This window comes from Vulpes vulpes, chromosome 2, assembly GCF_048418805.1.
Source record: "Vulpes vulpes isolate BD-2025 chromosome 2, VulVul3, whole genome shotgun sequence".
Classification (NCBI taxonomy): Eukaryota; Metazoa; Chordata; class Mammalia; order Carnivora; family Canidae; genus Vulpes; species Vulpes vulpes.
Window position 1 is genome coordinate 3069674 of NC_132781.1, and position 22837 is coordinate 3092510.

The 22837-nt window shown below is 57.9% G+C and overlaps 1 protein-coding gene across 6 annotated transcripts; it reads right to left on the minus strand.

Moving 5' to 3' along the window:
- Positions 1 to 265: 265 nt before the first annotated feature.
- Positions 266 to 21532, minus strand: C1QTNF1 (C1q and TNF related 1). Of its 6 annotated transcripts, none has more exons than XM_025999884.2 (5): positions 21119 to 21532; positions 14946 to 15047; positions 5895 to 6060; positions 2823 to 2962; positions 266 to 2400 (listed from the first exon to the last, which is right to left on the minus strand). In XM_025999884.2, the coding sequence occupies exons 3-5, from the start codon at positions 6041 to 6043 to the stop codon at positions 1850 to 1852; spliced, it is 840 nt and encodes a 279-aa protein (XP_025855669.1). In that variant the 5' UTR covers positions 6044 to 6060; positions 14946 to 15047; positions 21119 to 21532; the 3' UTR covers positions 266 to 1849. The 6 variants fall into 6 exon arrangements, with proteins under 6 accessions (XP_025855669.1, XP_025855668.1, XP_025855664.2 ...); XM_025999883.2 differs by having other exon boundaries at positions 5895 to 6057; positions 21119 to 21495; XM_025999879.2 differs by lacking the exon at positions 14946 to 15047 and having other exon boundaries at positions 5895 to 6057; positions 21119 to 21506.
- Between the last annotated feature and the right edge of the window lie 1305 nt (positions 21533 to 22837).

Below are 22837 nucleotides of genomic sequence, written 5' to 3' on the forward strand. Positions count from 1 at the left end.
ACACAGGCCCCCCTGCCCAAGCCCTGCCTCCTGCCCGCTGCTCAGACTCTGCTAAGCACAGGTGCCCAGCGAGACCCTGTCCAGCTGAGCCTGGGAAATGCATTCCCATGAGGAACAAGGCAGTTTAGGGCCCAGCCTGGGCCCACTGGGTACCTGAGTTCCAGGGTGCCAAGCGGTAGGCCCCCAGGCTTCTTCTGCAGGTGGGGTGCAGGGATGGAAAGGGAAAGGAGGAAGATTTGATTCAATGAGCAAACGGACAAGGCCGTGATGCTAAGACACATGGTTCCAAGTTTAATGTTTTCTGAAAGAGCATCGGGGCAGCACAAAGCAGCAGGCGGGCGCCCTGCGCACCAGCACGCCCATGGAAACACCATTTTTCAAATCTGACCAGCAGAAGCCCTTCAGAGGGAAGGATGTACAGACCCCAGACCCCAGACCCCATCCCTCTCCCCAGGGAGAGCGGACGAATGGGTCAAGACCAAGGGTCACCAGGCAGTTGGAAGGAAGGTTCCTGTAGGGGTTTAAGGGCCTGAGCAGGTAGGAGAGGTACCCAAGCCTTGGGCATTAGTGTAGAAAGGCAGAGAAGGGCCACCGGGCCAAAGCCAGCCACAGGCCAGAGCACCAATTCCAGGCAGCAGCCACTTTGGGCGCCATCTACACCCACCCCAGAGAGAGAGGGTTCTCACTCCAGTGATTGAGACATGCCTTCTCTCCTGGTCAGAGGGATGGTGCCCCACGGGGGCCTCCAAGACAGGTAGAGGGGGAGCCTTCCGGCCCCTTCCGGCTCTGCCCTACTCTGGGGCCTAGAGGAAGTCCCTCTGGTGTTGTCTTAGGCTGCTGGTCAAAGAGGCCTGGGGGAGAGCACGGGGGCTGCTGAGAGTGAAGCCTCTGGGAAACAGGACTCTGTGATGGTGTGCAAGGAGATTTTGTAGAAAATATTATATAACCATGACCCTGCTACAAAACGAAGGCCTCAATGCCTTCCGTGGCTGACCCGTCTGGAAGGAGGAACAGCAAACCAATGCCAAGGTGACAGGTGTGAAGGCCCTGCCCAGGGCTCCTGGACAGTATGGGGGAGTCGAGCAGAGCCGTGCCAGGATGGATGGCTCTGCCTTGGTCAGGGTAAGCTCTGCTCCTCATAGAAACATTTGCAGACCCAGGGCTCCTGAGGTCCCCAGCTGCTGTCAGGAGTCTATGGGTTCCAACAAGCAGGCTGCTTCTCTCAGCCCACAAACCAGGGCTGAGAGCTTGGCTGCATTGCTGAGAGCTGACATTCGCTACCTGAACCCGAACCCCCTCACTGTTGTGGCTCAGTGAAAAGACCAGCAGAACCCGTGGGCAAGGCCATGATATCCCCAGGATGTGGATGTCAGTCCAGCTGTTGCCCAAGAAGGCTCATACTTGGCCTAAGAGGGTCCCCACGCCCTCCATCCTTTCCTCATGGCCCACAGCGTCCACTTCAGGTCTTCTCGAACATGCAAGCTCAAGTGAGAACAGCCTCCCAGGGGGAGCCACAGGGCTTACTTTGCTCCCTTCACATACTTTAGAATTTTCCTAATTATTTCCAGCCACGGGAGCAAGGATGGCTCTGGGTCGCCCTGCCATACAGCGGCACACCAGTGGGGTGGCCCAAGGATATGTGCACAGAGGGAGCTGGAGGCCCCGTCCTCTCAGGTGGCTGCCCGCCGAGCCCACCCAGGAGCCCGTGTGGCCGGCAAGCGCAGCTGCTCTTGCTTCCCCTTCTGTGAAGGGCGTCGTGTTGAAGGCCGAAGCTGGGGCGGCGGGGCAAGGGGGCAGGGCTGGGGAGGGGCTACAGCGAGACCGGCGTGGGGCTGCGGGGGCGGGCGGGCTAGGGCTCTGTAGCGTGCTTGACCAGGTAGCCGCTGAAGGTGATGTAGGTGTCGAACTCGTCACTGAAGATGGCATTCTCCCGCTCGCCCTTGAAGAGGCGCACCCAGACCTCGTCCTGGTCCTGCAGCTCGAGCATCAGGCTCTGGCTCTGCATGATGCTGCGGTCGCTCACCTGGGCATAGAGGATCACCACCTCCTCCCTGTTCTTCATGATGTGCAGGTAGGTCTCCTTCTGGTTCCAGGTGTGCACGTTGAGGCTGAAGAAGTAGATGCCCGGCACATAGCAGTAGAACTTGCCCATGAACATGTTGAAGTGGCCGTAGAGATTCACGAACTCCGTGTCGAAGATCACCGTCTGGTAGTAGTCGTTGCTGTGCAGAGGCTTCTTGCGGCCCACCGAGAAGGCGGCGTAGTGGTTCTTGCAGCGGTCCCCGGGGGCCCCCATGGACCCCTTCTGCCCCTTGGGGCCCACGTGGCCCCTGGCGCCTGCGGAGCCCGTCTTGCCGTATTTCCCTTGTAAGCCGCGGTCTCCCCGGTCACCTTTCTCACCTAAAGGGACAGGAAAACACGCGGGGTCGGGCAAGCTGACCCAACCTCAAGGACTGTTCTATTTTCATCCAGAAACAATCATTTTCTTCCCCCTCTGGAACGTCCTGGCAATGAGAAGGGAACAGGGAACATAGGGGTCTGTCCAAAAGCAACAGGCGCTGCGGCCAGGCCCAAGGCTGACTCGGAGCAAATGAACTGCAGATGCGGGGCTCGCCCGGGGGCTCCCGTCAGACCTCGCAGGGCTGCGTGAGGTTGTCCGGCCCCCGGGGCCGAGGGCGTTTCAGAGAGTGGGCTGGGGGCCGGGGGCAGAGGGCCGTCTCATCCATCCTAAGGACTTCTCCTCCCCGCTCGGGACAGAGCGCCCCACACCCCGTCCCGACCCGGGGGGGAGGGTCCCCTTGGTGGCTTCGCAGCCGTCTGACCTTTCAGGATGGTGATGTTGATCTGTGGCACCGGGATGGCCTGGTACACGGGGGTGCCAGGGTCACAGCAGCGAAAGCACCGGGAAGCAGAGGCCTCCTCGCCCTGCCTGGGGCTGTATTTGTCATGGTTTTCTTCATCTCTAAGGGAATAAAGGCGTCACAGGGAAAGCCATGAGCTCTGGGAGCTGGGACCTCCTCTCTCTTCGGCCTCCAGAGGCTCTGGTCCACCTGCGTGCCTTCCCTCCGTCCTGGACGTGCCTGACCGCGTGCGCTTTCCCTCGACAGAGACAGCGTTGGCTCTTGGCGAATTCTGGGACCCTAACTGAAGGTTCAGGAAGAGCTCCTCTGCCTTCCGGTCACAGCAATACTCGTCATGGAAACAACGATTACAGAAACAGCAATAATTTGGGGCCAGGCGAGAGAGAGGCTGCTTGGAGAGGTCGGGCCCCTGGGGAGGGGTTCTAGAAGGTGTGTGACAGAGCTGTGAATCCCCGTCAATGCAACTGTGATTCTAGAAGATAACGACATTAAGCTGACTCATTTGCAAATGAAAGGGCTCGGCTAGATCTTCAGGTTCCTGGGAGCTGCGGCGGGCGACTCCACGGTCGTTACTACACGCGGCTGCGGGCGGCCGGCGGCTCCGTGCTACCACCTGGCGGCGGCGCGCTGCGCTGCACGGGGCCCTTTCTGGCTCCCGCTCCCTCCAAGCTCTAGAGCTGTGACGTCGGAGACAATCACTCCATCTCAGCGGCTGGTTCCTTCTCTACCTCTGCTCCTGCTTTTGCACCCCAGACAATCCGGGAAATGGATGTGCACACGCTAAATTCAGGCCCCGCGAGCACCGGCCTCCCAGGTGGACGCCCACCTCTCGCCGGAAGGTCTCTACCTAGGGTCAGCGAGCCCCTCGAAGGTGAGGTGTCCAAGTGTCGGCCCATCACTCTGGCCCTGGAACCTTCTCTTTCCAAACCCTCTTCACGGCACCATCACAGGCTCATTCAAGCCTTGCCACCACATTCTGAGGATCACGGGGTCCTGAAGAGTCAGCCCCTCCCACCCCCAGCCACCACCAAGGTACCTGCAGAAGCTGGGCCCTCCGGCCTCCCCATCTCTGGGGGACCGTCACCATTCTGACTGCTCTCCTGGAATCTGCCTCTCTCCACATCTCCCATTCATCCTGTTCTCTGCCTCCTCCAGCGTTCTTTCTGGAATGTCATGACATTGAAACCTCTCCATGATGTCCCCCCCCATGATAATTCCTCATGACTCCCTGTACGATTAAGAGACCTTTCCCCACCAGAATCATCTCCCCTCCCTTTCCACCCTCTAGTGCCAACTCTGCTACCCTAAACCCACCTGGCATGGCCACACCCTCCTTCTGCACTTGAGATGCTCCCCAGGCCCAAGTGTCCTTCAAGATGTGGCCACTCCTCTGCTCAGTCTCCCACCCCCACCCCGCCCCTGCCACCCCCAGCATTGTGGACACACCTGTCCTGCAGAGCCTACCGCACAGCCTTGGAGTTCCTGGAGGCCAGGACTGTCATCCGTGCATGTCCCCCCGTGCCTCGCACATGGCCAGACCAGTAGCAGGCACTTAGTTCTCACTGAATAGAAAGTGAGAGGAGGAGGAAGAGGAGGAGGAGGAAGAGGAGGAGGAAGAAGAGGAAGAGAAAGGGGAGGAGGAAAAGGAAGAGGCAGAGGAAGAAGAGGAGGAAGAGGAGGAGGAGGAAGAGGAGGAGAAAGGGGAGGAGGAAAAGGAAGAGGCAGAGGAAGAAGAGGAGGAGGAGGAGAAGGAGAAAAAGGAGGAAGAGGAGAAATGGGGGGAGGGGCAGGGGAAAAAGAAAAAGGAGGGGGAAGAAGGGGAGGGGGAGGAGGGGGTAGAGGAGAAAAAAGAAAAGGAGGAGGAACAGGAGGAGGAAGAGGAGGAGGAATAAGAGGAGGAAGAGGGGGAGGAGGAGGAGGGACAGGAGGAAGAAGAGGAGGAGGAGGGTGTGGAGGAGGAGGAGGGAGAGGAAGAAGAGGAGGAAGAGGAAGGAGAGGAGGAGGAGGGTGTGGAGGAGGAGGAGGGAGGGGAGGAGGAGGAGGGAGAGGAGGAGGAGGGAGAGGAGGAAGACAGAGTGGAGGAGGAGGAGGGGGAGGAGGAGGGAAAGGAGGAGGAGGAAGAGGGGGAGGAGGAGAAGGAATAAGAGGAGGAGGAGGAATAGGAGAAGGAAGAGGGAGAGGAGGAGGAGGGAGTGGAGGAGGAGGGAGAGGAGGAGGAAGAGGAGGAGGAGGGAGTGGAGGAGGAGGAGGGAGAGGAGGAGGAGGAGGGGGAGGGGGAAGGAGAGGAGGAGGAGATGATGGATGTCACCTTGTCCCACATCCAATGCATTTCCATCGTGAGGATCGCCTGAGGCCCTGGGTATCGAGTCAGCCCGAAACCCAAGCGACTGAGGCAATTGAGGGCGCCAGCCTATCGCCCAGGTACCCAGCACCTCACGGTTGGTGAATGACCGTTTCCTGAGCAATCCTAAGGACTTGGTGCTTCCCTTCAAAATATTCCAAGTAGCCTGAAGTCTCTATATCATAGCGAAGGTCACATCCACGAAGATGACGCCGTTCAGGAGAAATTCATGACTTCCCAAGAAAAGCCACCACTTCTCCGCCGGCCCTCAGCAATCCTCTCCCATCAGCAACCTGATCAGACGCTCAGGGTCCCCGGACCCGCTCACAGCCGCGTCCCTGCCTCCCACCTGGGGAAGCACTCAGAGCCCCGGGGATACTCTCGAGGACAAAGCTAGAATAGAAGGACAAACGGAGTGCTGGGGGGGGGGCGGGGGGGGGAGTCTTTACCTGGGGCTGTGGCTGCAAAACAGTACAGAAACCCAGTCCCTTTGGGGTTAGAGCAAGGTGGGTCACTGTCATCAGTTTCAGATAAGGCCCCCGGGGCCACTGAGAGGAGAAATGGCCGGTGTGTCCCCCAGGACCAGGTCCGCAAGGACCCTTCCCGGCCTCGGCTGAGGCCCCTTCGCATCCAGCCCCAGCTGCCTCGGACCCCGGGCTCAACCCACCGGGCCGCGCCTCCCCGTCTCTCACCGCTCCGTGTGGTCCAGCGGCGGCTCCTTGGTCCCCTCCTGCTCCCGCAGCTCCCGCGTGCCACGTGGCGCCCGGCCCAGCCCCGCGCCGCAGGCAAAGGTCAGCAGCACGCAGCAGGCCAGCACGAGTGTCGGCGCCCCGGAGCCCATCCTCGCGCCGCGCCCTGCTGGGAGACACACGGAGGGCCGCGGGCTGAGCGGGCCGCCCCCCGACCACCCGGCCCCCCGAGGGCCGCCACGTGCCCTGGCTCCCGCGCATCCTCCACACCCTCATCCACCGCACTCACGTACTCTCGCATGAACACACGCGCACTCAGGTACTTAGTGCTCTCGCGCTTGCACACGTGCACGTGTATACTCAGTACTCATGCACGGTAGGTGCACACATACACTCCCACTCACCCACAGGTGACACCCTGTTGCTCATACTCTGCACTTACACATTTGCACCGTCCTAACACATTCACTCATACACACTCATATGCCTCAGTACATAGTCACACACCCCATGCACATATTCTTACACACTCGACACATTCTCACACTGCCACTCCCACATGCATTATGGGTATGCACACACAGCACACCTGCATCCTCGTGCACACCCGCACGCGTGTGCATGCACATCACACACCCTCACATGCGCACACACTCTGCCCCTGGAGCCTCAGCCAGCTGGGCTGGCGCTGCCCACGCCCAGCAAGCCTCTCAGGAAGGGGAACCCTCAGCCAGTGGGCTCTGCTAAGCACAATCCCAAGTGAACGTGTGGGGTCACTGTCCTGTGACTCTACCCCAGCCCTGCACCGAGGGGGTGGGTGGGGAGGGAGGCAGACATCACGCATCTCACTTAGGGACGGGCCTCGACAGTCTCTGTCGCTCAAAAACCCAACCTCATGTCCTTCAGGGTGCTCTCAGGGGAAAGCCTCTCATCCAGTATTGAGAACAGTCCTTCTAGAAAGACATGTCGGTCCCCAGTGAGCCCATTAGGGGGCAGTGCTTGGGCTTCAAATAGGCAAAACATCCCATCCCTTCCCACTGCCAGGCGGCTGCCGGGCTAACCAGGGAGGGTTTTCCACAGTCTGGAGTCAGAAGTCCCAAGTGCCTCGCTGTTTCTGCCTGGCTGGGAAACCTGCCCCCTGCAGGAATGGGTAACGGGTCAATCCCAACCCATCTTTGTTCACCAAACCACATAGTTCAACACCTAGAAGGCCCAGTGAGGACACGCAGTTCAACCCTGTCAGCTGCCCAGTGAGAAACGGAAGCCTGGGAGAGTCAGAACCACCCACCCCTCGAAGCCAAGGTGCGAGTGGGATCCGGGTCGCTGCTGGGAGGCAAATCTCCAACGGTCTCATGTCTGATTTGCTTTTTATTCTTCTTTTATGGGGATGCCTGGGTAGCTCAGTGGTTGAGCATCTGCCTTCGGCCCAGGGTGTGGTCCTGGAGTCCTGGGATCAAGTCTCGCATCGGGCTCCCTGCATGGAGCCTACATCTCCCTCTGCCTGTGTCTCTGCCTCTCTCTCTCTCTCTCTATGTCTCTCATCAATGAATAAATAAAATATTTTTTTTAATTTTTTTTTTTTTATTATTTATTCAGAGAGAGAGAGAGAGGCAGAGACACAGGCGGAGGGAGAAGCAGGCACCATGCAGAGAGCCGGATGTGGGACTCGTTCCAGGGTCTCCAGGATCACGCCCTGGGCTGCAGGCGGCGCTAAACCGCTGAGCCACCCGGGCTACCCTAAATAAAATCTTTTTTAAAAAAATTCCTCTTTTATGTTTAAGGAATATTAACTCCCAAGACAGACTTCTTTATGTCAGTAGTTATCTACGCAGATGAATCCTCCTGTCATTGACCATGGGAAGCCGTGGACTTCCCTCTAACACCCCATTGCTCAGATGACTTGTGGCTGGTGGCACATGACCTTGTAGCTGGTAGGTCGACGTCTGGGCTTTGTTTTTTGCATGTCGGTGGGCTCGCTGCCATAGCTCTGAAGAGAAGCTGCTCAGTTAGCCCTCCCTGCTGGAGCCCCCATGCCAAATCAAGAGAACATGGGGGAGGCAGAGAGCTGGCAACCAGAGCCCTGGGACAGAAAAAGTAGGAGCCAGAAGCTCCCTGTGGATGGATCCTCAGAGATGTGATGAGCCTCTGAGCCAGGGGGGTTGCCTCCACACCTCTGCTGGGTCTTCAGTTCTCCGCATGACTCCCCACCTCATCCACTGCAGTGGATCAACAGGGCCTCCCCAACTCTGAGTTCTCTACCAAACAACCATCCCTCCCAAGCATCAAGGCCCAGAGACCTGCCCAGTGACCGAGAGACCACTTGGTCCTCACTCAAAATCTCTACTGTATGTGTTTATGTGACTTTACAAAATACATATTAAAACTATCTACATAAAAAATAATAATAATAAAATAAAATAATCTACCTAGGGCAGCCCTGGTGGCTCAGCGGTTTAGTGCCGCCTTCAGCCCAGGGCCTGATCCTGGAGACCAGGGATGGAGTCCCAAGTCGGGCTCCCTGCATGGAGCCTGCTTCTCCCTCTGCCTCTCTCTCTCTCATGAATAAATAAATAAAATCTTTTTAAAAAATAAAATAAAATAAATTATCTACCTATCCATCTATGTAGCCATCCACCTAGCCATCCATCCACCGATCCACCCATCATTACTCCTTGGCAGGACATGCCTGACACCCCAGTCTGTCCTCACTCTTCGGCCCCATTGTACGGCTCCCCTCATCCTGTGCTCAAGCTCCCTGCTTTGCAAACTTTAATGTACACACATATCACCTGGGAAATCTGGTTAAAATGCGGATTCTGATTCAGCGGGTCTGGGACAGGGCCTCAAGTTCTGCTCCTTGTCCTCGGACCATACTTGGGATCCCAGCTTCCACTCCCCTAAACTCCTGGCATCTGTCCACCCGCACACATCCTTTCCCCCTGACCAGGAGTTCCTATTCTCTCTCTTCTATTAAAAACCAGCCTTGTAGGACCAACAGCTGCCCCAGGCACTATGCCGAGCATCCAGGCATCATCTCAATGGACCCTTCTAGCCCTGGAAGTCAGGGTCGGGTCTGAGAACAGTTCCTCATTAGTAATTCTTACCCACCGTGGGCCTCAGCAGGGCCTGCGGTGAGTCCTTCAAGGAGACAACACTCATTCATTATTATACCAAACTCACAAATAAGGAAGGGCAGTGGATTTGACCTCAACGGGCTGTCCTCAGACCACATCAGCATCCTACCCGGTCCTCAGGACCCAACCCAAGCGCCTCCTCTTCCTTCCCAGACCCTCAGCTGGCCAAACCTCTCTGTCTTCTTTTCAGATTTTGTTTTTCCTGTTGTCTCGTTCTGCGGAGTTTTGCTTGGCCTGTAAGACTCTGCACAGCAGACCGTGACCTCCTGGTCTTGTTCATCTTGGACCGGCCGAGCATCCTGCAGCACCCTGAACTTGATCGCTACTCAACAAATGTTTGTGGAATGGGATTTTTAAAGTTGTTTATTTCCCCCTTTCTGTGTTTCCTCTGTTTTTTCCTTGGCACCTCAATAATGGCTGTTTTTTTTCCCCTCCCTTTACATGCCAAGCTTGCATCACTTGAAAGGAAAAGACGTTTTCCTTTCTTTAAACATTTCTTTTTCTGAATCCAAAGTAATATATATTCATTTTGGAAAAGTCAGGAAATAACAACAAACACACATAAAAAGCTACCTCGGATTCTTTCGTCCCCAGGGTTTCTCAGCCTCAGCACTATTGACATTCAGGGCTGACTCACTGTTGTGGGAGGTTGTCCTGTGCATTGCAGGATATTTATCAGCATCCCCAGACTCCACGCACTAGATTCTACTGACAACCACCCCCCACCCCGCCACCCCGAGTTGTGACAGCCAAAAAACGTCTCCAGGCTTTGCTGCTCGTATCCTGGGAAGGCAGAAGCACCCCCAGCTGAGGATCGGTGCTCTACGCCCAATGGGAGCACTGTTTGGCATGTCTCTTCCGAGTCTGGAAAAAAGGATTCTCTGGACCTTGATCAGAAGACACGGGGATTGGGATGCAGCCGCCTTCGGGGTGATGGTATCAGTGGGGATGGAGCCAGCAAGGAGTCGGAGGCACCAGGCTGACAAAGTGAAGGTCAGCAGAGGCTGGTGCTTCTCCTGAAGAACCTCCTCTCTGGGGCCAAAGCAAACCCTGGGTGAAATCTTTCTTTCTTCAAAAATATCTTCAGAGCCCTTTTACCAAGTCCCACAGAAAAGTCAGCGTCATGACATTATGATCATTTTAGTCACTTTTGGGCAAAAACAGTTATTGCCCAACATCCAACCAAACTTGGCTCCAAATCACTTTTAGCCATTTCCAGTGAAATGAAGTCACCTAGAGAGGGCGCGGCTTCACCCCCAGGAAGGTAACCCAGAGGACCACGCTTGCACACAGCGGAGGCAGGGCCAGGACGTGGCCCCCAGGCCTGGAGCCCTCACCCTCCGGCCCACGAGGTCCAGTCTGCAGGCTGCTGCGGTCAAGGCATCTGAGGCCAATTGCAACGTGACTCAAGTTCCTGACTTGCCTTTCTCAAACGCTGTGAAGAAATTCGTTTGCCAAGATCCATGAACACCTTTTTTCCCCTACTGTCTGCCCCAGGAGGCCGGTGGCTCTTTGGCGGCTCTCCCATCAGCCCTCCCATCCAGTTTAACCTTCCCCCAACAAGGAAGAAGCCCCTTTGCGGGAGTGGGGGGTGCCAGAGGGGGGTGCTGGGCCACTTACGGGGTCTGAGAACACTCCCTCGTTAATAATTTTCATCCCTTCTCAGACCTTTTATGGACATGGGGTGAATCCTTCTAGGAGACAGTGTTCAGACCTACACTGTAGTTTCCTGGGGTCTCAGATGGGTCTCACCTGCCTCCGTGTTGTCCTGCCTGTGTTTTGATGGGAACCCCCCGAGCCCGGGCACCATGTGTTTGCATTTTGCCATGACACCACACCCAGCCCAGTGCCATCTGACAAAAGCATTTATAACCAGGGTTTTCCCTCTTCCTTAATCCTCAGCGGGTGACCAGCTGTTCTGGGAGGCGAGAAGCCTAGGATCTCCCTGGATTAGAAGCTTGGAAGACAAGCCCAGCTGCCCGCGCAGCTCCACAATTCCTCTCGTTGGAGAAGCTCCAGGGGCCTGGCTGGCCCACGGGCTGCCCAGCCTTGTGTCGGAGCCCGGGAGGGAGTGATGATCCTACCGTAAACTAAATTCCCACCCTGGCCTCAGGAAGAGGACGGTCCACGTGAAGGAGACAGACGCGCACCCGATCGTAGTAGCTCAGGATGCGGGATCAAGGCGGAAAGCGGGTACCATTCTTGGTCCACGCGGGCTGGGGTGACGGCTGCGGGGCCACGTGTGGCTATTTCATTTTTTTTTAAGATTTTTTTTTTAGATTTTATTTATTTATTTATTTATTTATTTATTTATTTATTTATTATTTATGAGAGACACACAGAGAATGAGAGAGAGAGGCAGAGGGAGAAGCAGGCTCCCTGCAGGGAGCCCGATGCAGGACTCGATCTCGGGTCTCCAGGATCAGGCCCTGGGCTGAAGGCAGCACTAAACCGCTGAGCCCCCCGGGCTGCCCTGCTATTTCATTTTAAACTAGTGAAATGGGATCCCTGGGTGGCTGAGCGGTTGAGCGCCTGCCTGGGGTCCGTTGGGTCCTGGGATCGAGTCCCGCATCAGGCTCCCTGCACGGAGCCTGCTTCTCCCTCTGCTCGTGTCTCTGCCTCTCTCTTTCTCTGTGTCTCTCATGAATAAATAAATAAAATCTTAAAAAATAAGATAAAATAAACTAGTGAAACAAAATTAGAGAAAATTCACAATTCGGGTCCTCGGTCACGCGAGCCGCATTCCGAGCCCTCGGGAGCTCCTGTCGCCGGTAGCTGGCACGCTGGACGGCGCAGGACAGAGCGTTCCCGTCCTGGCAGGAAGCGCGATCGGACCAGCCGGTGTCAGTGAGGCCGGAAGCGGGGCTAAGAACAAGCAGCTGGCCAGAAATCTGGGAGTCATTTGGGCTCCTTCCTCTCATGCATCCGCCACATCGGATCAGTCACCCACCCCCTGTAATATCTCCCGAAAGTCTCTCCCCCTCTCGACCATTTGCCTCTACGTGATGCTTTCCAGGAGCTCTGGCTGGGGCCCAGACCTCAATACACCCAACACAAATATCTTTGTCTGGGCTTTCCTGGGGCCTGGACATCACCCCAAAAATCAAACACGCGGCTCCCGAGGAAGCCTGGCCTAAGACAGGACTTTGTCCCACACCTAATGGCTTCTAGGCCAAGAATGCAACTTAGCGTGGCGGGCGAGCACTCCTTGTTTCAACGTGGCATCAGCCATGCCTGCAGCCCGGCCGCCCCCTCTGCACGTCTGCTCCTGCCACCTCCTGCTCCCCGGCATCCTCCCAACCAGAAAGGAAGCCCTGAGGCTGCCCCTTCTCTGCTCTGACATCTGGTGGCACTCCCCCGCTGAGGAGCTCAGAGCTCTCCAGCTGCTGCAGGAAGTCTCCTCGATTTAGATCCTGGCGTGCCTGGGAAGGAGAAAGCACCATGTTGGGGTGTCCCTCTGGCCCCGATGACCGGCAGGCAGGGTGTTATAACAGGTGACAACTGCCTTCCTGCCCCAGAAGCTGTTCATCACGCTCATTTTCCTCTTACCAAACCCTTCTGGTGATGGGAAGGAGGGAAGCAGAGTGACGAATGACATTTGCTCACCAATTCCAGGGGCCCATTTAATATCTAATTTCCCTTCCATAACAGGGCAGCCCAACTAGTCTGACCCTTCCTGCTCCTCCCACCCCCGAGCCCTATAAAGGAGTCAGCAGTGGATGCATGAGGATCCCCTATTAAAGGAACTTTGAGGGCAGCCCTGGTGGCTCAGCGGTTTAAGTGCCGCCTTCAGTCTGGGGCATGATCCTGGAGACCCGGGATTGAGTCCCACATCGGGCTCCCTGCATGGAGCCTGCTTCTCCCTCTGCCTGTGTCTCTGCCTCTCTCTCTGTGTGTCTCATGAATAAATAAATAAAATCTTTAAAATAAAAATTTAAAAAAAGGAACTTTGATCAGTTGGAGGTGAACCCGGGTGTCCTGCTACCCATGCCACTTGCTGAATCTCTCTTTTCCTTTCTCCCAGGAGCTGCTCTCCGGCTTAGAGAAAAAGGATTTATTTCTTAAGGTTTCGGGGTTTATTTGGTGACCTCTAAAGCACATGGTCAGGGGGAGAGTTGGAAGCTTCCGGGGCTACTTACAGGTTAATGAGCAAGGGCTCCCTTTTCCCTGCAGAGCAGAGCGGCCTAGCTCAGGACAAAACAGTGCAGAAAAGAGAAGGTGAGAATTCCCCACCGCCACCACCCCCAACCTAAAACGTCTCCATCTCTCCTGGGGCCACCGAGCCTCGGCAAGGACAGGCTCACCTGGAGCCGAGAGCGGGCACGGTCTTCCGCTCGGGCCGCAAACAGTGAGGCCACGTGGGCTGCAGGCGTCGGGCCTCCGGGGGCACCTGGCCAGCCCAGCCTCCCCAGCTCCCAGCCCGTCCCAGAGCTAACAAAGGCCTCCTTGACTGGAGCACTGTCCTTAGATCACCTCCCAGCTGTAAGGCCTTGGGCTGCAGGCTCGCCCCTGCTCCGAGCAGAGCTGCCGGCTGCCCTGGTGCCCTGCCGCTCCGCGCTCCGCAGGTGGCTTGGCCCAGGGCCCACTTCCCCACAGCGGGGACGCCCTCGGGGTCCCAAGACGGAGGGAGGAGAGAAGCTGGGAATCCCAGGGCCTGCGCCCCGCCACTCTTGCCCCTTTGCCAGCAGTACTGTCTCTGGTTCTTCTGGGGCCTACGCATCCCCCCAACATCTCACAGACGCCTCCCCAGGAAGCGTGGTGGAGGACAGAACTCTGCCCCCACCGAATGGCTTCTAGGTCGCAAATATAATTTAGCTCAGCATGTGGTCGGTGCAGGGCCGGCCACCTCCTGTGTCCTGGCTCCGGCTCCGTCTGTCTCCGAGCATTTGTCCTCCACCATCTCGCCCCCCTCAAGAAACAGGTGTCTCAGGGGCGATGGTCTCCGCGTTGGCTCCTCCCTCTCGAAATATACTTTTCTGTCACTTTCTGTGCTGACAGCTCTCCGACCTTGGTCCCCGCGCCCTCCAGGACAGCGGCCACTAGCTCAGGGGGCCAGTTAAATTCATTAGACTTAAGCGACACGAAGATTTCGGGTCTCAGCCGCACCAGGACACCTCAGGTGGCCACCCTCTCGGGCAGCACAGCCGGAGAACATTCCCATGACGGCGGAAAGTTCCACGGGACAGCTCGGGTTATCTGCCTTCTGAACACCTGCTCTCCGCTCTGCCATGGACCCTCGAGCCCCAGTTACCTCCGCTCCTGTCCCCCCACCATACCTACTTCTGAAGCATCAGCCGCCGCTCACGCGGGGGCCTCGGGGCTGGAAATCGGGGGGCCCTGCAGACCCTACCTGCCACCTCTCGTCCATCACGCAGCCTCCTGAAGGCCTCCAGTCCTCTACCCCCCAGCTGGGCACCACCTCTTTCTCAGCGCCCCACCCACAGCTCTCTCTCTCTCTCTCTCTCTCTCTCTCTCTCTCTCTCCTGTGTCTTCCCACCTGCTTACCAGAGGCCCCTTGCAGAACTGCCAATCCCAATTCCACCCTGGGCTTAACAGGCTTCCCGTGAAAATAAGGAAAATGTTTAAACCTGGAGCTTCACCACCTGGCTCCCGCCTCGCCTCTGGCCACCTCGCCGCCCGACTCCAGCCATCTGGAGCTGCTGGTGGCTCCGCTCGCAGGCCCAACACTAACCGCAGGCTCTCCGGTCTCTCCGTCCCTTCCCCCACCACCCTCCTTGTGCACAGGTTCTTCAGAGCCCAGCCCAAGGGCACGCCTCCAGGAAGGCACTCCCCCAGCATCCTGTAGGATCTACCCCCTGGGGACCAGGGGCCCCTCCCAGGAAGCTGTGTCATCTCTCACGCGCATCCCCCATGTCTGATGTCTGATGTCCCACTTTGATTGAACTCCATCCACACTCACCTTTCAGCAGAGCCAACGCACAAACAGGGCTCCAGGATCCTGCACGTCTTGCGGGGGGCCTGGGGCCAGGGTGTTCAAATCTCTGTCTAGCTCAGGGCGGGGCTGTTTGGGGAGAGAGGAGGGAAAGGGGGAGAGTGATCCAGGGTGGGCTCCAGAGGGCCAGTGCAAGGCTGAGTCCCTGCGTGCCCATCCAGCCACGTTTCCCTCAGACGCTCCTCAGAAAATCTCCTGCCTCCTCAGGGCTATGACCCCCTGCCTCCTTCAGCCAAGGTTACAAGCCACACCTAACCAGGAGATGCTTTGTGCTTCCTGGAGAGGCAAGAAAACAAACAAACAAACAAAAAAATAAATAAGCGGGGAGGGGCAGCTTCAGGCAGCCTTGCCAATTAGTGACCTCTGTAAACAGATGACTCTTTGCTGACGCCAAGAGATGTTCCTGATGAGTGAAGGTCGGGTTGAAAATACACACACATCATGCACATCACGCTCAGCCGCCGAGATCTGAAGGCCACCCACCTGGCTGCTAACAGCAATTATCTCTGGGTGATGAAAATAGGGATGTTGGCCATTTTCTTATTTTGGCTTCTCTGATTTTTTTTCCCCCTCTCTAACAGTCACATATTTTCTTGCATTAAATACACATTATTTTCCACTTAGAACAATGACAAAGAAGCCCCACCCTGGGGACTCAGAGAGCGTTTAGTGTATTCCAGGGGATTTGAGTCTATGCAAAGAGAAGGATGAGGCATGAGGGGTTTGGGGACTCGCAGGACCAGGACCACATGGAGAAGAAACCGACCTAGGGCTCAAGTCCTGGCTTCCTGCACCTGCATTTACTGTCTGCTGCGTACCCGGTGGAGAGCTGGGTGACAGGGACGCGGTGCAGCAGCGAGGAGATGCAGCCTCTCCCCATCCCACTCCCTGCCCCAGGAGCGAACACCCTGGAGCTACAGTGGATGGATGCAGGTTAGGCCAGGGAGGGAGGGCCACTTGACCTGGACCAGTCAGGCCTGGTGGACGGATCACATTTTCTACGAGGGGGATTTGTTCTGTCCTTGCCAGACCTCTCCCTGGTGGTACTTGCTCTTGAGGCCCTGGAACTGAAGGAGATGAAGCCAAATCCTTGAGCCCATCCTTAAGAATTCTGTGCGAGGGCAGCCCCGGTGGCTCAGCGGTTTAGCGCCGCCTTCAGCCCAGGGCGTGATCCTGGAGACCCTGGATCGAGTCCCATGTCGGGCTCCCTGCATGGAGCCTGCTTCTCTCTCTGCCTGCCTGTGTCTCTGCCTCTCTCTCTCTCTCTCTCTCTCTCTCTATCTCATGAATAAATAAATAAAAATCTTTAAAAAAAAAGAATTCTGTGTGATGGCCAGGCAGGTTAGCAGGCCCAGGAGCAGCCCCGGCACTTATCAGAGGTTCCTTCAAACAAAGCCCTGCTACCACTGACCAGGCAAGACCCACCATGTGCCGGGCTCTGGGCACTGTGCTCTCCGGATGCCGTAGAGCTTGACCCCTACAACGCACCTCGACTTCTCAGATGAGCGAATGGGCTCAGAGTGAAGGAGCCACTCACCCCAGGCCCCACAGGAGGGAGGTGGGTCTGGCAGCAAAGTGCCTTCCACCCCACCTCAGGGGGCCTCCAGACGCCAGGGAGGCAGGCTCATCCTGCCAAACCACAGTCCAGCGGGCGCTCCCGTCTTTCCGGGCATCCACCTGCGTAGCTCACTCAGCTAGAGCTGGAACGGCAGCAGTGGTGTTTGGCCCTGAGGGATTTATCCACCAGCCCAGCCTTGCCATTCATCCATTCAGCAGATTACGGAGCACCTATTCAGTGTCAGGCAGGGTACGGTCCGTGACAACCATCGTCCCTGAAGCAGCGTGCTAAGATCTCCCTGTTGCCAGGCTCCCATCTTAAAACCCATTACTGAGTTTAATTCCTTTGGATTTAAGCACAGAATCACGAGGAACCCCCGTCCCCTCACCACTACCACCACTACCACCACCCCATTCCTCAAGATGGAAGAGATGTGGCAGGTGTGGCCCATTGAATGTGCATTTTTAGGGCCTGGCGTTTGCCAGGTAGAGAGAAACAGCCCATTGGCGAGCTCTGAAAAGGAGAAGGAGTGAGAAGACCATGTCTTGCAGGAAGGGCACATGGTCCCACCCGGCCCCCAGAGCTCTCTGATGGAGACAAGCCAGCTAGAACACTGGGCTGCAATGGGACCTGAGGCCAAGTGCTGCTAGCAGGAACCAATGGTGTAAAGGATTGATGTTGTGATGGGGAACAGCATGGTGGCCCTGTGTCTGCCCATCCTGGGGGTGCTGCCTGGAGATCAGCCTCGGGTAGGGCCCCTAGTGGAGGCTCCTGCAGAGACAGAGCTGGAAGCAGGAGAACGCAGGAGCAGAGAACGGAAACAGAAAGGGGAAGGTGGGCGCTGGGCTCCAGCTCACCTCCCTAGCTGCCGGGGTCTAGCTCTGCTCGCTCTGTGAGGACCATTCTCAGGGGCTCCTCCTACAGCCACTTTACAGGGCCACAGGTCTTGCTCTCGTAGCTATCCCTTTGTGGGAAGGAGGGTGTCCTGAATGCCAGACGACCTGAGAGCCCCAGGGCCACCCCAGACCCACCCAGACCCACCCATCCCTCACCAGAACCCACTTTCAGACTCCTCACAAGGAGAAAGGGCCCATGTGTTTCCGAGCACACCCCATTCCCCACCTCTACAGACCAACCCCCGAAACCTGCAGGGAGAAGTTGCCGGGTCCAGCCCATCTCCTGGCCCGCACATGCCTGCAAACCCACCAGGGCTGGCAGCTTTCCCAGGTGAGGTCCCTTCCTTCCCTGGTCCCCCGGGTAGAGGGCGGCTGGTCACCAGATGTCCCTGCTTGGGGTGGGAGTGCAAAGGGTTTGGGGCATTCCCCAAGCATGGCTTTGCCAGTGGCCAGCAGCAGCGTTCCACGGAGCGCAGGTACCCCCAGCTCCCCCACTGCCTGCCCCGCCTGTCGCCCTCTTTTCCTGTCCTCTCCTCCCTCCCTCTCCTCCCACCCAGCCTCCTACCCGCAGGCTCCAGCTCCGCTAACTCCTGTTTCAAGGAAAATCCGTACGGGAGCCAGGGAGATGGTCAGACACCAAGGCCCAGGCTGGCCCACAGCCGTCCTGACAGCCATCCTGGACAGGGCGGGACGCCCCAGGACGACGCTGCCAGGCCCATCCACGGCTGGAGAAGGGCTGACTCCAGGGGCCTGCCGGGCAGGCCACACCCAGCCCCCCTTGAGCCCAGTCCTGGAAAGAGGCGTGGGCAAGTTTGAGTGGCTGGAAAAGGATGCCGGGAGCCCTTGTCTCCTGCTCACAGGACGGCTCCCCTGCAACCTCGACAAGAACCCAGAGGTAAAGATGCTCCCCATTCCCCCCAGAGGCTCAAGAGCTCCTGCCGCGGCCCACCCCGAGTCCCTCGCAGGGAGGCAGGAGGAGGATGGGCAGGGGACGCCAGGGGACGCGGGCCGCCACAGCACAAGTGCCACTGCTCGGCCTGCAGAGGAGGAAGGGAGCCGGCGTGCCCGCCTCCGCACAACTGTGGTCGAGGGCAGAACCGACGCCGCCAGGCCGAGGACCCAGCCGCAGATTCCCCCGGCAGGGGCCCTGAGAATCCCAAGGCCCGGGCTCGCTGGGCCGCCCCACAGAGTGGGCGGGAGCGCCTGGGCTTTGATGATTCTGCTCCAAATGGCTCTCCCAGGGGGCAGCCCGCTCCTCGCATGGAGCCAGGAGTAGTCAGGGAGAGACCCACGGTCCTGTCCAGGGGACGCCTTGGCTCACCCGACGTTCAGAGAAGGCAGATTTCAGCAGGTAAAAACAGGAAAAAAAAATAATAACCCTAGGCCCACGCAGTAGTTACGCCACCAAGAACGAAGTGCCCTGGGGGACCATCACCTCCACCTAAATATCTGTGAGCTCTCGGGGCAGGGAAGCGAGGTGCTTCTGAAACACCCGCTTTCCTCCCCAGTGGCTCAGCAGAGTTGCCTCAGGCACCAGAGGACCTTTCTAGTCTTCTTTTCCTTTGTGAGCTGTCACCACCACCCTTGCCCCAGGGCCTTGGAGCCTGGCACCACCCCCCTACCCCCTTGCCTTCCACCCGCCCCCCTGCTCCAGTACGGGGGTCCCACACACGGGGCCAGCCCCCTGAAGACAAAGCCCCCAACAGCAAGCTTATGTCCGGTGAGGACGCCCAGCAGCGCGACTGTATCTACAAAATTCTTTTCATCTTTGTTTTGATGGGTGAAGTTCAGTGCCAGAATATTTGGTTTATGAGTCATGCTAATTACAGCTGGGGGGGGGGGGGGAAGGAGGGCCAGAGGCACCAGTAACAACAACAGAAAGAAGCACGTTCTGAAAAAAAAAAAAAAATTGTGCTGTGCTGGTTGCCCTGAATAAGGAGGTTTAACATCCCCGGATGTTAAAGGAGTGAAGAGGGAGCCGTCTGTGCACCTTTCTGGGATCACGTCCGCTCCTCAGTACCCACCTGGGAGGGTCCCCTCGCTGGCTGGCTGCACCTGTCCTAGGCGGGCTGTCCCACCCGAGACCTCCTGCATCTCTCCCTGACCTGTTGCTCACTGGGAGCACTTTCCTTGGCTCAAGACGGGAGAGGGAGGAGAGGGTGGGGTGTCTGGGAAACAGAACCTGGCCGTCCTTCCTGCCCCTGGGCACTTTCTCCGAGGACAGCTGGGAGGTGGATATTTGCAAACTTGAGAAGCTCCAGTCCCAGCCTCAGCTTGGACAGCTCTGCACCCTTGAGCAAGTTACACCCCTTCTCTGGGCGCAGAGATGCGGGTCCTCCGAGGGGTCCTCCATCTACTGCGCGTGGGCAAGTCATGAGCCTCTCTGAGCTCTTCAGGGGTGAGAGTGTCATCAACGAGAATCCACATCTGCTCAGCACGTGCCATGCGGGACACACACACGTGCATGTATGCGCGCACATGGCTGCCGCTTACCCTAAATTCCTCTGAGCTCTCAGGTCAAGACGGAGAGTGGGCAAGGCAGGTGGGACAGGATAACTCAAGCCTCGGCCCCCATCTCCCCTTCCCCTGTACTTCTTCCCTCCTCTTGGTGGGGACATTGGGCAGGACCCTCCCTGCAGCAAACACAGCAGCCAAGTGCATCTGTTTGTGACCTTGCACGTGGAGCTGACTGCGTGCTTTCCTGCACTATTAAAAGCAAAGGCCTAGCAGCCTTGGAGGACCTCACATCCTCCCCCCTGGGGACCCAGGATGTGGCCAGCAGTTGAGAAAAGCTCAGTTTCTCAGGACACTCCTCATTTTGAAACCGTGTAAAGAGGCAGCTCCATGAGCCGAACTGCTTCCATTCCTGGAAACTCAGAGAGATGGAAGAGACAGACGAGTCACGAAGGGAGGTAGTTTCCTTCCTCCTTTCCAAGTGGACCAGGAGGGCCCACAGAGGACACGGGGCTGCTCAGGGATCTGCACGCTGGGAACCAGGCGAACACGATGTGGGTGCCCAGGGCACGTGGGGAAATCACACCTGTGCCTGGGGAATGCCTAGAAGACGACGTGGCACGTGGTGTCTCGACACAGAGAGGCGTTTGAGGTCCAGGGGCTTAAGGGCAGCTGGGTGACCGCGGCCCCAGGCCAGAGATGGTTCTCAGTGATGCAGGCAGCTCGGGAGGGTCCCCAGGGGAAGGGACATTATTTTCCCCTGTCTAGGCTGAATCCAGGAACACCAAGGCCATTAGATGTGGGGGCCAAAGTCCACGTTTCCTGTTCTGTATGGGGGTCCACACTGGCCTCAGGCAGGGCGAACCTGGCTCTCAGGTGATGCAGGCACTATTGGGGCGGGGGCCCCCACTTGGTACACAGGGGACTTGGGTACCATTCCCTTTTCTCTCACGCGTAGAGAAGTGTGCAGCAAGGTAAACAGCCCACCACGGAGAGAGGAGGCGCCGTCATTCCTATTCCTGACAGCGCCCGGCTGCCCCTGCCCCCCACCCCGTCCCAGCGGGAGACGGAGACTGGCGGCGGCTCCCCACCGCACCTCCGGGCTGCCCGCCGGCCGCAACTCCCGTCTTTCTGTCCCTTGTCACAACCGCCACCCGGCCCCTCCCACTCGGCTGGAGCCGCGGAGCAGGATCGAGCGCCCGCCCGTCCTGCCGGCCACGGCCACCACCTACCTCCACGGCGTCCTGCGGGGCCTCTCGTCCCGGGCTCAGAGCATCTCCTGGCGGGGCCTCCTCCCAGCCAGGTCGGGGGAGAGCAGGGGGGGGGTGCGGGGGGGAGGTCCTCCGGGAAGAAGGTGCAGCAAGGGGCGCGGGCGCCGGCCTCGGGTCGCTGCCTTCCCGGCACCTTGACCTCCTCCGATCCGAGGGCCCTCTGGCCAGAAGCGGAAGCGCGGTTTCTCGAAAGTCAAGGAAGAGACGAAGAAAGCGGGACGGCTCGTAAAGAGCAAACCCCAGCCAGATGTGAGCGGGGCCGCGGAGCCTCCAACGCTCCCAGCGCATATTATCCAAACAGCAGGCGCCGAGGATTAACTGTGTGTGTGCCCGCGGGCAGGGGAAAGCCAGGCCTGCCCTCCCCCCGGCCACCCCGGGGAGGCGGCCCAGGCTGGGGGCGCGGGCGGCCACTCCCAGTCCCTGGAGGCCCCTCCAGGTGTGCGGGCGGCTGGGGGCCCAGGACAAAGAGGGCCCGGAGCCCCGAGTCGCTGGGTGGTAAGGGATGTGTGCCAAGGAACCCGGGGGGCACTTCTTGCCAATCCTTTGGGATCTAGTCCCCAAACAGTGGCAGACCTGAGACACTTTCAATCAGAGGCTCCCACCTGGGGTCTGGGAACCACACACAGGTTGTGGAGAACCTGTGACCCGCCCCCCCTCCCCCGCCAAAAACAATGCAAAGCTGTGTGTGCGTGCACATGTGCACACGTGTGCATGGTTGGACAGGGATGGTTTATTGCTTCAATCGGATTCTTAGAGAGCTCTGTGATCCAGAGGTTAGGAACCCCTGGCTGGCAGAGCAGATTTTCCAGAGGGCAGTGTGGCCAGGGTGGGGCCGTGAGGGACGTCAGCATTGCTCCGTCTCTATCAGCCTCTGGTTCCTTGATGTGAAAAACAAGCCTTCCCCCATCTTATTTGAGAGAGAGAGAGAGAGAGCGCGAGCACGAGCAGGGGAGAGAGAGGAACAAGCTCCCCACCCAGGAGGGAGTCCAATGCTTCGGGGCTTGATCCCAGGACCTCGAGATCATGACCTGAGCTGAAGGCAGATGCTTAACTGACTGAGCCACCCAGGTGCCCCCTTCCCCCCAACTTAGACACGAGCTCTAAACAGGCTCCTCTGGCCCCACCTCGCATCCTGATAGCTGCTTGAGGCTCCTTGTGAGCTGCCCCCAGTCAGACTGGTCTCTGTCCCCAGACGGAGTCAGAACGGATAGTTCTGGAATCTTATCATATCGCAAGAAGAAGCATCTGGCCAGAGTAATGAAGCTCTGCTGTGGTGATAACAGTTTTCTTGCTCGCTTGCTTCTCTCCGAACCGCGTTCCCACGTTCTCCTTGAGCTGCTTGGATGTCACACCTGCAACTTGTTGTCAGTCAACACTCCTCGCAAGGGCCTCTCTCTCTGCCCACGTGTGGACAGGAGATGTAGAAACAGGGGTGCTGGTTTGGGATGCTCCTGGCAAAGCACAGAAACTGCAACCCTCCTCTCTCTGGCCTTGGAAATTCCTTCCTGCCTCTGCTCCCTACCTGTCTGCCCGAAGGGCTGGAAATCATGAGGAAAGGAGAGTGTGCAAGCCCAACACCTGCCAGGCACACCTTCTCCGTGCCAGTGGAGCAGAGAATGCAGAGATGGAAGACAGGGAAGGTTCTGGGTGGCAAAGCCAGGAGGGCCCAGTGGCCACTCC